This window comes from Rhinolophus sinicus, linkage group LG01 (assembly GCF_036562045.2).
Source record: "Rhinolophus sinicus isolate RSC01 linkage group LG01, ASM3656204v1, whole genome shotgun sequence".
Classification (NCBI taxonomy): domain Eukaryota; kingdom Metazoa; phylum Chordata; class Mammalia; order Chiroptera; family Rhinolophidae; genus Rhinolophus; species Rhinolophus sinicus.
The window spans coordinates 185,239,919-185,256,855 of NC_133751.1; the positions used below are offsets into that span (position 1 = coordinate 185,239,919).

A 16,937-nucleotide genomic window follows, 5' to 3' on the forward strand; every position below is an offset into this window, starting at 1 on the left:
AGAGCGCCTGGACCCGTCCCATTCAGGGCACTTCCCGATGTGCGTTAATCTGGAACCATCTTTAGCTGGAGGACCAGTGCTTCAGACCAGGAGCACAGGGTCGCCTTGGGCGGGGGTGTTGTCGGGGGGCGGGAGGGGCCTTCTCGGTGCCCAGCTAGAATGCAAAGGATTGAACAGTTAACACAAGCAGACATGCCACAGTAAATAATTTCCACCACTATCAATGATGAGTTCTTTAGAAGCGTCTGTACCTAGTACATAGTAGTCCTCCCTTAAATGAGGTTTCGCTTTGGGTGGTTTCAGTTACCTGTGGTCAACTGCAGTCTGAAAACATTACATGGAAAATTCCAGAAAAACACAAACAATGAGTTTTAAATTGTGTACTATTCTGAGTAGCCTGATGAACTCTCCAGACTGACTGCTCTGTCCCACCCGATAGGTGAATCAAACCTTTGTCCAGCATTTACATGCTGCTCCCTTAATCACTTAGTAGCCTGCCGGCTCAGTTATTAGATCAACTATCTGATATTGCAGCATTCCCTGTATTCAAGCAACCCTTATTTTGGTTAATAATGCCCTCAAACCATTTACATAACTTTTATTACAGTATATTGTTGTAATTGTTCTATTTTATCATGTTGTTAATCTCTTACTGTGCCTAATTTATAAATTAAACTTTATCATAGATAGGTATGTATTGGCAAAACAGTTTAGTACCATCTAAGGTTTCAGCCATCCAGCGGGGGTCTTGGAATGTATTTTCCCTCCCCCCATAAGGGGGGACTACTGTAATTCTAATTACTACCATAAATAAACCTTATCGTTATTGCATTAGAAGATAAAGGTAATGAGGAGATTATTATCTGGGTTCCACAGAAGCTGGACTAAAGATGTGAAGCCTGAGAAAACAGTGGATTTAAAAACGGTTTCTGACCCCTGAAGGGAATTATTTTTTTGTGTATTCCTTACTCTTGAAAATATGAGGGGAAAACAGTATTTTAGATAATGATGTGTAGGATGATAGCATGCTTGTATGTTCCTGCCGGGGACTTAATGTCCCCAAATATTTATTTTTAAAAATTATCTCTAGCATCAGTAGCCTCGGATTATTACAATCACTCTTTGAAGATCAAGTGATATGAAAGTCACTATGCAAGGTGCATTTTTGACACTAGAGGGCACTGGTATTTTTCCTAAATGAAAAGGAAGAAAGAATACACAGGTATTGGGCTTGTTGGTTTTTAGGTGGATTAACAGAAAATAGCTATGAACTCCATATATTCCTGTAGAAATGATTATAGAGATGTACGAGCTTGTATTTCATCTCGAATCTCAGGCTCAAAGCCAGCTGAGATTGTAAATTTACTCCATCTTATATTGGGGTTCACAGTTTTTATTACTCTTTGCCCATTACTGAAAGTATTTATATTCATTCTTGTTCCAGAAAGGATTTGGGCAGCATTCAAGATACATACAGTATAGCACGATAAAAGACATTGAATATAAAATGAGGAAAAGACAGGATAAATATAGGAAATTATATAGAACCAAAGTGAATTTAATCACAAAATATATTCCATCAAACCCAAACACTTCTGGAGATGGGCTGCAAATTTGGCTCTAAACCAATGTGGGAAGAAAGGTAACTTATGGAAGTTTCAGCATCTAAAACAGTATTTCCTAAGCCAGTAATGTAGAAACTCCTTTTTCACTGAAAATAACTTTTTTGCAGATCAATTAATAAGTAATTGACTTATTACTATATATATATGCATAAAACTAGGTATTTGTTCCTTATGTTGCTAGCCCTTATACAACTATAAAATAACAAATTTATAGATAGAAAGCCTGGAAACAAAAGTATAATAGGTTACCATTAGCAACATTAATTAAATGTAGCAAATAATGTTTGGCTGAAGTTAAATTACTGCTTGAAATGTGAATATGAAACTGCAAAAAAGGTGGGCGTCTTGTGTAGAAGAAGAAGAAAAGTCTGTCTCAGCAAGAACTGTGAGGAATACTTAACATCTTTAAGAGCCAGGTGGAGGAAAAGGCCACCCAAAAGAGAATGAGAAGGACTCTCTGAGGGTAGTAGAAGAATCAGTAGAGCCTGAGGGAAGCCAAAGGATGAGAAAGTTTCCAAAAATGTTTGGAGAGGGCAAGGAAGATACATCCTGAAAATACTTTGGCAAGTAGAAAGACTTCATGAATGCCCTTTAAGAAGAAGAATTCTATCGGAAATTTGGAGAAAAGAAGGTTGACTGTGAAATGAAGATGAATGATTTATTTAGTAAACATAATTTTTGATGACTGCATAATTGTCCATCATTTGATTGTATTACTTTCATGTGGTTTGTGTTGGTTAGAAATTTGTTTCCTTTTTATTTATTTACTTTTTACTGTTTTAAATAACTGTGACAAACATATTTAGATATACTTTATTGTACTGGTATTAGCCTTCAGGCTTCGGTGTTCCTTAGGCTAGATGCTACAGTTGGATCAAGGAGTGTAAATACTTTTAAGGTGCTTATTAGATCTATCACATCATTTTCTAGGAGGGATATGCCTATCGATACTGTTAAAAGATAAATTAATTTTAATTCAATAATACTAACCAATATAAAAAAAGAAAGAAGGAAAAGCTATTCATTTATTATTTATTTATTTATTTATTTATTTATTTATTTATTTTTAGTATAAATAATACTTATAGAGGACTACAAGCATAGTTCCATTATAATAATAATTGACTTGGCAAGAATCATAAATATGTGCTCTGATGAAAGCTTTTGAGAAGGATATTTACATAAAATATCTCTTTACAGATAAAATTCTTCTGGAATTAATTTTTTTTATTTTAAATTTGAATATTTATTTATTTTTATTTTTTTATTAAATTTATTGGGGTGACAATTGTTAATAAAATTACATAGATTTCAGGTGTATGATTCTGTATTACATCATCTATAAATCCCATTGTGTGTTCATCACCCTGAGTCAGTTCTCCTTCCATCACCATATATTGGAATTAATTTGACGTCTGGTCTCAGGTGAGAATTAAAATTGATTCCCCCCACACACACCAAATGGTAGCCAGTTTTCCATGTCTTTTTCACAGAAATTAAACTGTAAGCTAATACAGATATTAGACTGTAAGCTTCTTGAGGACATGGACTGTGTCCTGTTCACAATTTTATCTCTAGTGTCTACTTAACATATTGTTCATCAAATTAGTTACTCAAAAATTTTTGTCAAATGGCCGTTTGGTTTTACCATTGTTAAACAAGGAGGCCCTTAGACTGAGGTGGTTCCAATGCCCTAGTAGTCTTTGTAAGCAAACCAAAACCTAAGCCTGTAATGCCTCAAGGTTATAAATTGGAAACCTGAGAACAACCAATCACAAACAGCCACCTAGGCTTTCCCAAATAAGGCATCTGCTTAAGCTATAGCCAATCAAATAATTTCCTTGCTTTGCTTCTGCCTCTTCTCTATAAAAATCTTTCCCCTAGCTTCTGTCCTGGAGTACTCCTAACCACTTCCAATTTGGAGCTCCCCTATTCAAATGCATTTTTGCCCAAATAAATTCTTAACATTTTAAATATGCCTCAATTTATCTTTTAACGCCATTTATAGAATTTCTATATAATTAGGGTCTTGATTGGGCTAACTATTCTGTTTATATGATCTCTGTGTCTGATTTATATTTTGTTATAAATTTATGAAATGTTAACATCTGGCATCTGGTAGACTACTTATAAAGGGACTTTTTTTTTTTTTTTTTTAGACAGGCTTGAGCATATTTATGGGCTGAAGAGGAAGAGTCATTGGAAAAGGAGAGGTGGAAGATATGGTGCAAACTCCCAGGGGAGCTAGGAGAGGTAGACTGGTGCTAGTAGGATTGAGCTGGGGAAGAAGAAGCCCCTTTCTCCCAAGGTTGAGGGCTGTAGGCAGGCCAGGGTAGATGTGGATGCAGATAAATGTGGTGTTGGTGGTGCTTAGGTTATTAGGGGTCACACTCAATAAACTCCGCTTTTTCACTTACCGTGTTTCCCTGAAAATAAGACGTAGCCGGACAATCAGCTATAATGCATCTTTTGGAGCAAAAATTAATATATAAGACCGTGTCTTTAATATAATATAATATAATACCAGATCTTATATTAATTTTTGCTCCAAAAGACACATTAAAGCTGATTATTCAGCTAGGTCTTATTTCTGGGAAAACAGGTTATGTAGATGAGACTCTCTGCTGAAAATGATAGTCAAGGTAGTGTGTGTCTGTGTGTGTGTGTGTTTGTGCGCGCGCAGTAGCAGTAGTGAGGAATGGAAGAGGAAGCTGACTGCCAACTCATAGGATGATTGCCCAGCTGAGGTGCTGAAGATTTGTACTGGTATCAGCCATCAGGCTTCGGTGTTACTCTCCAGTAGCTAAGAAGACAAACTCAAGGAAAGCTGGGTAGGGATTTGTCAAAACTCTTGAGGAAAAGAGCTTGCAGAATTTAATTAAAATAGCACCTCACTTTTGGTTTAATTTTCTTTCCAATCATTTCTGCCAAGATCCATAATTGTGATCAGCAGATTTTGACATGTTTTCTTCAGCTAATGGCACAACGCTCAACACAGGGCAAAATTATGGATAATTCAGGCTGAGCAAAATGGGGGCTTGGTAACTTTATTTGCACCAGTCTTTGCAATTCAAAATTTGAGTGAAAGATTAGCTATAGAGCTGTCGATGTAAGAAATGTCCACACCTGTAGAGAATTTTTATGAGTTTATTTGAGCCAAACTAATGACAATTGCTGGGAAGCAAAATCTCAATGGATTAAAAAAATGCTTCAGAGAATGGCAGCTTATTTTATACATTAGAATGAAAGGTGGAGATGTAAGGAGAGTTACATAAAATTCATTGGTGGTGGATTAAGAGAGTAGGAGAAAGGAAAGTGGGGGAGAATCTCTGGGATTGGCCTAAAAGTAAAACAGAGACACATACTTCTCTTTTACACTTCTGGTACAGAATAGTAAATAATGAACATTTACAGAACACAAGGGATGTAATGTGGGGAAACAAGATAACCTTGAGGGGTTCTGTGGTCAGGTGGTTTGGTACTGGTGGTTGTGCCCTGAAGGGTCTGGAAAAGATTACTCCTACATTTCAAAGGTATGTTATTTAGATGCAAAAAGACAACAGGTAGGTTCACTTAACATAGATGTGTCTAGCCTCCAGACCTGCTTTTAGTTAGGAATTTGGAAGTTCCGACCATCCTATGTGGTTACTTTGGGTCTCTGAATTTGTAAGGTCTGTCAGGAAGGTCTTCCCTTAGCTTGTTAGGTTTAGCATGTGGCCATTTTTGGTCCAGTCCACAAAACTACCATCACTTACTCTGGGTTAGACACTATGCCAAATGTTTTATGTGCAATGTTTTACTTAATTTTCAAACAACTATCTGTTCAGTGGGTACTATTATTAGGTCCATTTTACAGAAAAGAGGCATGGGCCTAAAGAAGTCAGTAATTTAAGGTCACGTGACTACGTAGGTATTGGCAGAGTCACGCAAGTCTGATAACAAGTCTTCTCTTGATAGAAGTGCTCTGTACCACACAAGTGAATATCACTCTGTAAGAACATTGAGCGTAGTTACACATTATGAGTGCCCACATAATCGAACACATACGGTAACTGCTGTCTGGCATTCACCCATCTGGTGACGCTGCACGCGTGATGCTCACGCGCGCAGTCAGTCTGGTTTCCTGTAGGAAGGCTGAGACAGCCTAACCTCGTCCAAATTGCCTTGGACGACTCTATCTGGGCTGGACTCCCTCTGCCTGAGCATCTGATCCAAGCGTCTCGCGGGAGGGGGAGAAGAGGGCGGAGCGTGTGGCCGGGAAAGTTGCGGATTGGAGGGGAGCAGAAACAGGAGGTGGAGCCTTGGAGGGAAGCAAGAAGCCGCAGCAACCAGGTAAGCAGCTTTGCTGTCTGCGGCAACTGCCAACTGCCTGCGTTCCCCGGTGCTACGATCCGGAGCCGGCTTCTTGTGCCTGAACCAGGTGAAGCTGCGGCTGGGGTGGAGGGGTCTGCAGGGCCCGGGCGGAAGGCGCAGATAAGGGCGGGTGCCTGGCGCGCCGCCGGTTGGGGCGGAGAGTAGGGAAGAAGGCCGGTTTGGGGAGCTCGGGGGGCCAGAGCGCAGGGGAAGGCTGAAGTGAAGGCGAGAGCCAGGGCTCCACAACCGCGGCTGGAGGCCAGGCTGCGACCGAGACTGGGCAACGAAGGGCAGAGAATCTGTGCCTGCAGTTAGCCGGCTCCCCTGATTCCCCCGTTGCCCCTTGTCACGCGAGTGGGTAAGGGAGCCGGGTGGGGCTGTTCCTGAAGAGGTTTCCTTGGAAACATTCGAAGTTCCCTTGTCCCTCCCTCTCTTTCCTGTGGACCTCCGCTTATTTTGGAGGTGCACAGTCCAATTCCTCCTCCCTCTGGTGGAGCAGCTCTCAGTCTGTCACAGATGCGTCCGTAGACTGGAAAAGAAAGTTCACGAGGTGCAGAAACGACAGCAATAGTGGGGTTTCAAATATGTGCATGCCTCCTTAAATGCTTGCCTCTGCTACTTGAGGCTATTCCGTTTCTGTCTGTGTTTCAGTCTCTGAGAAGGAGACTTGATTTCCCAATTAGTATTTTTCCCTTTGCTTAAAATGTTCCCAACGAGAGGATGAGACTGGAATGTAATGCATATTTTTAAGGAATTAAGGATCTTATGTCCATTGTAGAGATTATTGTTCTTAAGACATTCAAGAAATATGAGAAATACTGGAATTCTGTATTAAGCAAATTATCTTTGTTTATTTGATGTGTGTATATGTTAAATTCTCATATATTCAGTGCATCCTCTGTTGTAAAATTGGTACGATATTGACGGTACAGGTAGTTGTTTGTTTGGTATATTGCACTGTCATATTTCTTATGTATTTGAATCTAATTCCCGATTTATATGAATCTTGTTTGCTGCCACTCCAAAATTCCCACTCTATCAGGATTTTTACAAAAAAGAATCTTCAGTGGGTTTGGGGTTGTGACAAAGATTGAGCAGGTTAAATTACTTCCCCTTTTCTTTCTTTTCTCTCTCTCTCTCTCTCTCTCTCTCTCTTTTCTTGTGTTTTTAAGGCTGCCTCCCATTGCATACTTTGCCTTTTCTTCTTTGGGGAAGAATAATATGCATCACGCTGTGGTTTTCTTTTAGTGTTTCTGTTGGCATGTTGATCAAAAATTGAACAAAAAAATCTTTGTTGATGGGAACATTTCTAGTATTCAGCTGTCCTGGATTATTAAATATATTTTGAGTACTTAAAAAAGAAACTAGTTAGAAATGATTCCACTGATATTTGGATTTTTTCATCTGCCAAAATTTTGATATTGGCTGGTAGATCGGGTTTATTTTTTACATTTTAATATCTGATTAGCCTTCAGACTGGCTTAAGCATCAAGATAGTGTGAAGTGGTCTGCATATAATTGCAACTTTCAAATGAGAAGAGGCAAAGTATTGGTGATACACCAGAGATCTTTTGAGGAAGTTAATACTTTTAATTATCAGTTAGGAAAGAGTCCTAGTTTATATGACAGTTATTAAGCTACCAGAGAATAAAATGTTGTAAGGTATTTTTTTCAGGATTCTTGTGTCATGATGTGATTTTTAAGATTAAGTCTATGTAATTGCGTTTATGTTTCAGAGACTACATTTGCGGATTGTTTTCATTGTAATTTTTATCCTCATATCTCCATAGCCTAATAGAAGTTTTAGGTGGGTGGGTGACCCTTAGAAGTAACGCCAAGACTCTTTAGGCAGATTGCTAACTGCTTCTGATGTTACTTGTGTCAAAGTAGAATGCAGGCTGATTTCCGAGGCCTGAGGGTTATTGCCATCACGTTATTCTTTCTCTACAGTGCTCTCCCCCCCCCCCCCCTTTTACCTTTTGAAGTTTACGTTTGATGAATCTCCAGCTTATTTTCTAACTCTTTACACTGGACTATGGATTGTCATTACACTTTAGAAGGATTGTCGACTACTCTTCCCAATACAAGATTAACATCTTTCTTCCCTCTCTCCTTCCTCTTCTCTCCTCTGTTCCTTCCTCTTCTTCCTCTTTGCCTTCCCCCCTTCTTCCATTCCCGTAAACATTTACTGCCAAATTTTTGTTCAAGTCAGTGGTTTCATTTCAGCTTTGTTTAATTAATTTATTAAGTAAATTATTAATCAGGCAACATCTTGAGTAGTTAGAATTCAGATAGGCTAGGATTGGAGGTCTGTGAAGAGCTACAAAAGTGATTTTGTTCTAAAGAAGAATTCTGGGCTGAAACTTGGAGTTTAGTTACAACTCTACCACTGACCAGTTGTGTGACCCTCAAGAAAGTTGTTTTAGGTTAAGTGTACATTCGGTGCCTCAAAGGTAAAATAAAGTAGTAAGACCAATTCTGTGAGCCTTCCAGGATTTTGTAAAAATTAAATGAGATGGTAGATGTGATTTTGAAAGTGAAAGAGTTTTATAAGAATATAATGTCCTCTTTGTAAAGTATAAAGTAGATTACACACCATAGCACTTTGATGACTAGAGTTATGATGCATAGTTCATGGTTCCTGTCTTTTATTTGAAGTATTAATCAATATGGCAGAAAATAGACATATGTGCTTTTCTGTAATCTCCATCTGGTGATGTGTTTTCCTTTACTGCTTTGGTTGAATTATGAATTTTGGTTATTAAAAAAAAATGCCCTTTAAGATCTTCATTTTAATGTCTATATGAGTTTAGGCTTACAAGGAGAAAAACCAGGTTCATTTGCCTACAAGGAAGATGATGGGGAACAGCTTGTTGATTTGGGTAGTTCTCAAGGTGTTGAGGCATAGCTTGAGGTAATTTTGAAGGTTATATAGAAGTGTCATTAAGGGATGACTATTTCATTTTCTTTTCTTGGAAATATTTATCTTTTACATTTTTTAAAAGAAAAAATTGAAATAAGTAAAATAAAGCTGTGAGGAATTTATATGCTTGTGTAAAACCAGTTTCCCCCATAATTTTAAAAAGCTATTGAATGTCTTTTTCCAAAAAAAATCTTAAAATGAAAAATATATAAATTATGCAAAGATACATTTTTTCTTTTTACCTGCTCACATTTATGCCTTACGTCCAATTTTTAAAAATAATTTTGATATGTTCTGTAATTTGAGTAGCAATGTTGAAAATTCAATTGGCTCTATAATCATAGTTTTAGGTGATGGAGACTTTCTTATGATCTAGACCTCAGAGTTTTCAAGCTTTAATTTGGAGATTTGTTTGTTCTTTGGTTTTCACAGGTCTGAATTTTCAGAGTCAGATTTTCAGATATTTAGGGATGCTGTTTGGAATTAAGGTTTGGGCTTCCAGAGGAACATATCTTTAGCTTATTCTTTTTTTTTTTAGACTCATGAAATGGCCACAGATGATAAGACTTCCCCAACACCGGACCTTGCCAATGATTTGCCTCGATCTCCTACTAGTCCTTCTCATCTCACACACTTTAAACCTTTGACTCCTGATCAGGACGAACCTCCTTTTAAATCAGCATATAGTTCTTTTGTAAATCTCTTTCGATTTAACAAAGGTAAGACTTATTCTTAAAGATCAGAGAAACTACAGTTTTGATTCTCTGAAATTCTCTTGTTCAGTTTTAATGTCGTGTCTGCAAAAAAGTGAATTATTAACAAAGAGAGCTTTAATTATAGGTCACTGGGGTTTATTGCTTAAGAAAAGAAAGCTAGAGTTTTCACTGTAATTTTATTAATTGTTGGTAACTGAAGATTTGAATTGAAACTAAATGTTAAAAGGAGGACCCTTTTTAAAGTGACCATTTTGCCCCTTTCTTTATATGTTTCAATTTCCTTAAGTTCACAGAATGGACTTTGTTCTTTCAGGGGTTAATGGCCAAAAGATTTTTTTTTTTTTAATTAAAATTTATTGAGGGTGACAGTGGTTAGTAAAATAACACAGGTTTCAAGTGTACAATTCTGTAATACATCATCTATGTATCACATTGTGTGTTTACCACCCAGAATCAGTTCTCCTTCCATCACCATATATTTGATAAAATATTTTAATTAAAGCAATGAAACTAAAAGGATCAGCACACGGGAGAAAAGGTTCGTATTTTTTAAAAATGGAAATTATCAGCAGGTCTGTTGTTGACTTCAACCCTTTAGATAAGGTGTAAATGTAATACTAGCAAGTTAAAAGATACTTTTAAAGTGAGCTCTTTTTAAGTAATATATTCTTCACCTGGAAGAAAAATTAAGAAAACATGGATTACAACTTTTGCTTTATATTTGGCTGTATTTGAAATAGATTAGAAAGTGATCCCCTTTGTTTTAAGAAATTTGGGGTTAGTAGTTTAATTAACTCAGTAGAAATTTTAACTGACATTTATTAGTGATCATGTTTCAAGTTCTGTAAAAACTATTAGTCCATCTTTAAGACAATGATCTTATATTTTTAAAAAGTAAACCTTATTGTTTAGATTAGTTTTAGATTTACAAAAAAACTGAGAAGATAGTATAGAGAGTTCTTATATACCCTGTACCCAGTTTCTCTTATTATTAACATCTTACAGTATTAGGTAAGACAGTGTTCTTCATTCCTCTCTGGGTTAGTAAGATGTAATTGTACATTTTAATAATTATAATAATTGTACATTTATTACAATTAGTGAACCATTATTGATACATTATTATTAACTCAAGCATGTATTTTACTCATCTTTCTTCAGTTTTTACCTACTGTCCTTTTTCTGTTCCAGTATCCTACATTATATTTAGTCATCATGAGAGAACAATTTTTATTTAGCAAATGTTTATTGATCACCTACTATCCACTGGGTACTGTTTTAATAGTGCAAGGGATCTAGTCCATAAACAAAACAGAACCGCCCCCGCCACCCTCCCAAAAAATCTCTGCCTTTATGTGTAGTTTCCATTCTGTTTTCTTTAATGTGCTTAAGGTATTTCCAATGCAAAGTAGAACAAACTGAAGATCACATATACCAAGGATGTGATTATTGGCCTGTAATTTTGCTACCTTTTTTCAATGTTTCAAACCCTCATTTTTAATGATGCATGTTGTGCATATGTTCTTATGTTCTTTCCTGAAAATTTTCACCTATTTCCTTCTCTATGCTGAACTCTGAGTCTTAGTTTTTCAAATAATGCCAAGCTTTCCTTTGCTACAGAGAGAGCAGAAGGGGTCCAGGGAGAGCAGCCGTCTCTGAGTGGAAGTTGGACCAGCCCTCAGCTCCCTTCACGAGTGCAATCTGTGAGGTCACCTACACCTTATAAGAAACAGCTTAATGAGGAGCTCCAGCGACGATCTTCAACAGTGTTAGGTAAGACAGTGTTCTTCATTCCTCTCTCTCTTAGATTTTTCCAGTCACTGTTTCCCAGGGTGTGTATTGACTTACTGATTTAACTTTTCTGCTATTTGGAATAGTCAGGTACTCTTCAGAATGAGTGAAACTATTACCTAGGTAGTGAAAGAATTTGTAGGTACCTAAAAAAGAGAAATTCTTAAACATTTTTTTATTAAACTTTAATTTAGGCCAGGCAGAGATCTCTTGACTGTTTTTTGATTAATTGCTTGCTTGGCTTTCAGCAGAGAACAGTTTGCAACATCCCCAGGAGAACACAGGTTAGTTTCAGCTTTGTGAATGAACCCTGCCTCTGTCCTTGGGATGGCTAGTGAAATGTGATGTGCATGCTTCTGGCCGCAGAGCTCTCTCGCCTCCGTCAGCCGGCTGCCCCGTGCTCTTGGCCTTTTGTCGTGTTGGGGTGCAAAGTGTCGATGTGGCTGCATAAGCTGAGCTCCTCTTGCCTGTTTGTTCTCCATCCTGGTCTCCTACACAGGTTCAGCTCCTTCATTTTCATGCTTTTCTGATGGGTATAGGCTGGGGATCAGTGTCTGAAGTGAGAGGCTAGATAAAGTGAGTTGTTGATGTTTTATTTTTGTTAGAGTGTTAAACTCAGTGCTGTGGTTTGCCCAACTCAAGGTAATAGAAGAAAGTCAGTGAGAGGAGGCAGAATAGAGGGGAAGGGTGCAGCCTTGGAAATCAAATGGCCCTGAACACCAGATCCTGTCTTGTCTGCACAGTTTTCCCCATGAGATCTTCAAGTGAAAAATAGGCAGGTGCAGGTAATGGCGGGTGGCAGGAGGATATTTTATTGCTAGCTGGGACTTGGTTCTGAACCGTCTTCTGGGGGGGTCAGAAGGAGGAGGATAAATCACGCAGAAGAAGGGTTTCTCTCTAAGGACTGGAACAGAGCTGGCTGCATCACCTCTGCAGGTTTCCTAGGGCAGTGGGCCTCTGCTTGGGTTATGTCAGCCATTTGGAAGGAAGAATCAGAAGGTGGGAAGGGGGAGAGGGAGAAAGGAGCTCTCCTTTTACTCTAAGGGATGGAAGGAAGAGACCATCCCCACTTTAACTTTTAGCCTCAGTGAACTCTCCTTAGCTTTTTAACCTGACCCGTGGCAATTCTCCTGTTTTTGTTGAGGGAGCTCTTCTGACTAAATCCTGTGCTGAATTAAGATTAATCTAATCTTGTAGGGGTTACACATTGACAGCCTACTAAAGCTTGCTTTGGTGTTTTGATAAATTAGACTTTAAGTATCACTGAGTGGAGCTTGTAGTGTCTGGTTTGCTGCAGCCCCCACCATGCCTTACTGTGTTTTATCAAGTTCACTTGATTCTTTGATTCGACCTTAGCTGCGAGAGGCCCAGAAACCTGCGACTATTTGACCAATCAAGTTCTTTTTCCTACTAAAAGGCCGTAATTCCACAATTTGCTAGTTTTGTGACCTTAGGAAAGTCATTTAATTTACTGATATCTGTTTTATAAGAGAAGCAGCTAAGATAGCTTGTCTAAGGGCAGACGGAGTGCTGGACCAGATTTTCTCTGAAGGCTCTTACATCTTTATCTGAAATCTCTGATTCTCTTGGTTTCAGGAACAGTCTTGCTCCTCCTTTTCCAATGGTTGATGCTATTAATACTCTCCTATATTCCTAACTGGCTAACTGCAAGGGGCTTCACAATTAATTGTGAAGTAGAACCATTAGGATTCTAACAGCTTCCTTTGTCTCTTTTTTCCATTCATAAATCATGGGGAGTTGCTTTATATTGTGATACTCAAGAAAATTTGGTCATTCTAATTCTCATTTATTTTTATTCCAGTAACAACACAGGTATCTGCTAGGGCATTACTATTAGGACATTACTATTCATAAAAAGATAGTTTTCTAACATAGGTGCTGTTTAGATCGTTATTTCTGTAATTAAATTATCTTGGAAGTTCTTTGTCAATTTATAGTTAGATACCAACCTCTTTCTTTTTTTCCCACGCAACCCAAACAAAGCACACCTAAAACAAATCTAGCAAACAAGTGAGTTTGAGAAAGATGTAGGTGGGCTATTTTCCATCTTGCTTTGCCGTAGGTTATTAGGTTGATGAGGTTAAACGAATAGGGAAGTTCATTTTTTTTGTCCGTTTCATCCTCAGGTATTATAACTGCTGGAGCCAGGAATAGGTAGAAACTTCAGTAGTAATCTTGCTCTAAAACAAGGAAATGATACATGACAGCTTTGGCAGGCACACCCCCTTCCGACCACAAAGCTGGAATTTGGGCTTGTTTTATTATTGTTAGGACTGGACTCAGTTATTGCTGTTTTAAGTGTCAGTGACCCTTCCAGTTTGGAGCTGTAGGGATGAAGAGGTAGCTGGAAAGGTGGGATTGGAGTTCTAGCGATTCTTTGGCAGTTTTAATCTCCATGGACATTGCTGAAGGAAGAAACTCTGTGGGTAAATGACCATCCTGGACGTGCTGAAGTCTGTCAGACTCCTTGGGGACTGGGCTATAAATTCCTTTGCGATTCTCTGTTGCATGAGACATTGATATGTGGTCTGCAGACTGGACTGTTCCACCCTGCTGCTGACTGCTTGACTCTAGAGACTAGGCTAGGTTAACTCACTGGGATTGCTTTTTCTTCTGCTAAATTTCTAGCAGATATTTATTATGTCTTGGGACCAAAGGGCCCAAGAAATCATTAATGAATTTGGGGTCATTTAACCAATCCTCCCGTCCCAGGCGTCAAAATCATCTGTGGTCTCACACGGTGCTTGTCTTAGGTAACCCTTACTTGCTTGTGAAGTAGTGTTTTACATGGTAATAAGAAACACTTTCAACAACCTTTTACCTTCATAAAGACTAGTTTTAACTCTCGATTCATACCACTCTTTGGGAGAACATAAATGTGTACTAACGATAAGAGGCACTGCGCATCACATGTGTACATTGTTTTGCACAGATACTGGAGAACACTAACAGGTTGCTTTTTATTTTTTTATTTTTGGCAAATCTGACTCAGAAACAAGAAGGAAAGCAGAACCTACCTTTGGAGGTCATGACCCTCGTACAGCTGTTCAGCTTCGAAGCCTCAGTACAGTATTAAAACGCCTCAAGGAAATCATGGAGGGGAAAAGCCAGGTACTGTGTAAGGGCTTTAGAAGATTACATATTAATCAGTTATACCAGCCTCAGGCCATATTCACTGAAAATGGCATAATGTCCTTGAAAGAAAGTTCAGTTAGTACTTTCTCCAGCTACGAACACCGTAATTTTACACATAGGTACTTCATTTTAATTGATCAATTTTTTTCCCCTTTATAGTCAGTGGTTTTCATGTCCTGTTTAAGAAGTATTTAGCCCCAGGTCAGTAAATATTCTTCCATGGTTTCTTCAGGGAGCTTTATTATTTGTGTGACATTTAAGGGTCAAGCCTCCTTTTTTTTTCATGGCTGTCCCGTTGGACTCAGCTCCTTTTTGTTTTGGACAAACGATCCTTCACTGATTGCATTGTAAACCTTGACCTAAGTCCATATATGTGTGTGAGGGTGTGCCAGGGCTCTCTTCTGTTCCATAGCTTCAGTTTTTTCTATCCTCAAACTGGTTCTCTAACATTATTGTAGCTTTAGAATAAGTCTTGACGGCTGGTAATGTAAGTCCTTCAACTTTTTTTCTTCAAGAATGTCTTGGTCATTTTGGCCCTTTGCATTTCATTAGTTTTAGAAGTGGCTTGTCACTCTGCGAAGGAAACCCTCTAGGATTTTCACTAGCATTGCCTTTGCCATTGTGACTTAGTAATTGGTATTTTCAAGAAGCCTTCACATATTTTTATTGTTACAGGATAGTGACCTAAAGCAGTACTGGATGCCAGACAGCCAATGTAAAGAGTGCTATGACTGTAGTGAGAAATTTACAACCTTTAGGCGTAGACACCATTGTCGACTGTGTGGGCAGATTTTCTGCAGTCGTTGCTGTAACCAAGAAATCCCGGGAAAATTTATGGGCTATACAGGTAAATGCATTTTATTGACACTTTTAAATTGTTAAAGGTCATAACTGTAAAATAGTTATAATACAGGACTGATGTCAAGCCAGTTTTTATTTTGGGCTTTACATGCGAACCATGGGAGGCCACAGGAGAGGGGGATGCAGCATTGCTTTTAAGACTTTATAGTCGAATAATAACTAGACAGGGATAGATATGCATATATGAGTAAAAGAGAGTGTATTGTAGATGCTGTCAAAACATCCTAGGGACGTTAACATGTATTAGACAAGGTGGAGAGAGTAGATGACTAGTTTATATTACTATGTGAGTTTCACTTTACAAAATCCAGATCTTCCTTGAGTTGTATGATACTGTGCTTTAGCAAACTGCATCTTGCATTCTTCCGTAAATTCTAGCAATACAGAAATTTTAAATTATTTATTGAAGCAGAGAAAAACTAAACAATGGTGTTTGGATTTATACAGTGATTTGGGAGCGGAAAGTGGGTAGAAGTTACAAAAAAAAAAAAAAAACATTCTTAGACTCTCTCATGTTATTTTTATTATCATGCAGATTTTCCTTTTGGCCTTATTCACTATTTTTTTTCCCACTGAAACTGCTACAGAATTCAGAACTGAATTAGTCTTTTATCCGGATTATGGCTACAACCCTTGAAAAGATATTTTTACCGTTAGTTTTTTTCTACCTCCAATTTTTCATGCTCTAGTCGGTATTCATTGTTAAATGCTAATTTGATCATGTCGGGGGTATTCCCCTGCCTAAAACCCTTTCAGAGCTCCTATTACTCTTAGGATAAAATCCTGTCTTATTAATATGGTTTTTGTGTTAGTTTTCTAGGGTTGCCATAGCAAAATATTACAAACTAAGCAAAATGTTAATTTTGCTTAAAATACATGCATAGTTTAATAAAACAGTACTTTATAATAGTAGTCTTAAAATGAAAAAATAAAATGAAACAAATAAATTATACTTGATCGTAATTGTGACAAAAACACAGTACAGTTGACTTTAAGAAATCTTTTGTTCCACATCACATCAGTTTTCTAATTTTAATTGTAGAAAATTTAAGTTTGAAATGTTAAATAAAATGTAAGGTTTAATTGTCTTACCTCTTTTTTTAGTACACTAAAATGTTACAGAATCACACAAATACTTGATACAGAAAAACAGGGTAGAAATGACAGCTTATATTTGGGCAGAACTGGAATAAAATTACAGCATTTAAAAGTATTAAATATAAATAACCATGTTGTTTGTCCTTCCAAGAATATTTCATTTTCATCCTAACTTTCACTGCAAGAATTTCCTTAATTTACCCCCCATATTTCATATTGTCTGTAAGCCCATTTTGTCAGTTTGTTTTTAAAACAGTTCCCCCTTGTGGAGGCAACTCTTCATGGCTCCATAATGAAGACCCAAATAACATTTTTCCTCCTTCCTTTTTGTCTTTGTGTTGGATTATTTACTCTTATTTAAATTTTTTTGAATCTTGTGTCCCTTATTTCACTTTTAGAATCTTGAAAAACCAG

General features: G+C 37.7%; 1 protein-coding gene across 8 annotated transcripts in view; it reads left to right on the forward strand.

The window, feature by feature from the left end:
- The first annotated feature begins 5,855 nt into the window (after positions 1–5,855).
- Positions 5,856–16,937, forward strand: part of PIKFYVE (phosphoinositide kinase, FYVE-type zinc finger containing) — a 69,881-nt gene continuing 58,799 nt past the window's right edge. For 2 of the 8 annotated variants that reach the window (XM_019726946.2, XM_019726951.2), the window contains exons 1-6: positions 5,908–6,045; positions 9,440–9,620; positions 11,238–11,390; positions 11,657–11,692; positions 14,422–14,540; positions 15,240–15,411. In XM_019726946.2, coding sequence (XP_019582505.2) covers positions 9,449–9,620; positions 11,238–11,390; positions 11,657–11,692; positions 14,422–14,540; positions 15,240–15,411 — 652 coding nt within the window. In that variant the 5' untranslated portion in view covers positions 5,908–6,045; positions 9,440–9,448. Of the gene's footprint in view, positions 6,046–6,207; positions 6,337–9,439; positions 9,621–11,237; positions 11,391–11,656; positions 11,693–14,421; positions 14,541–15,239; positions 15,412–16,937 lie in introns of those variants that run through there. The other 6 variants (XM_019726949.2, XM_019726952.2, XM_019726947.2 and 3 more) reach the window with 5 other exon arrangements.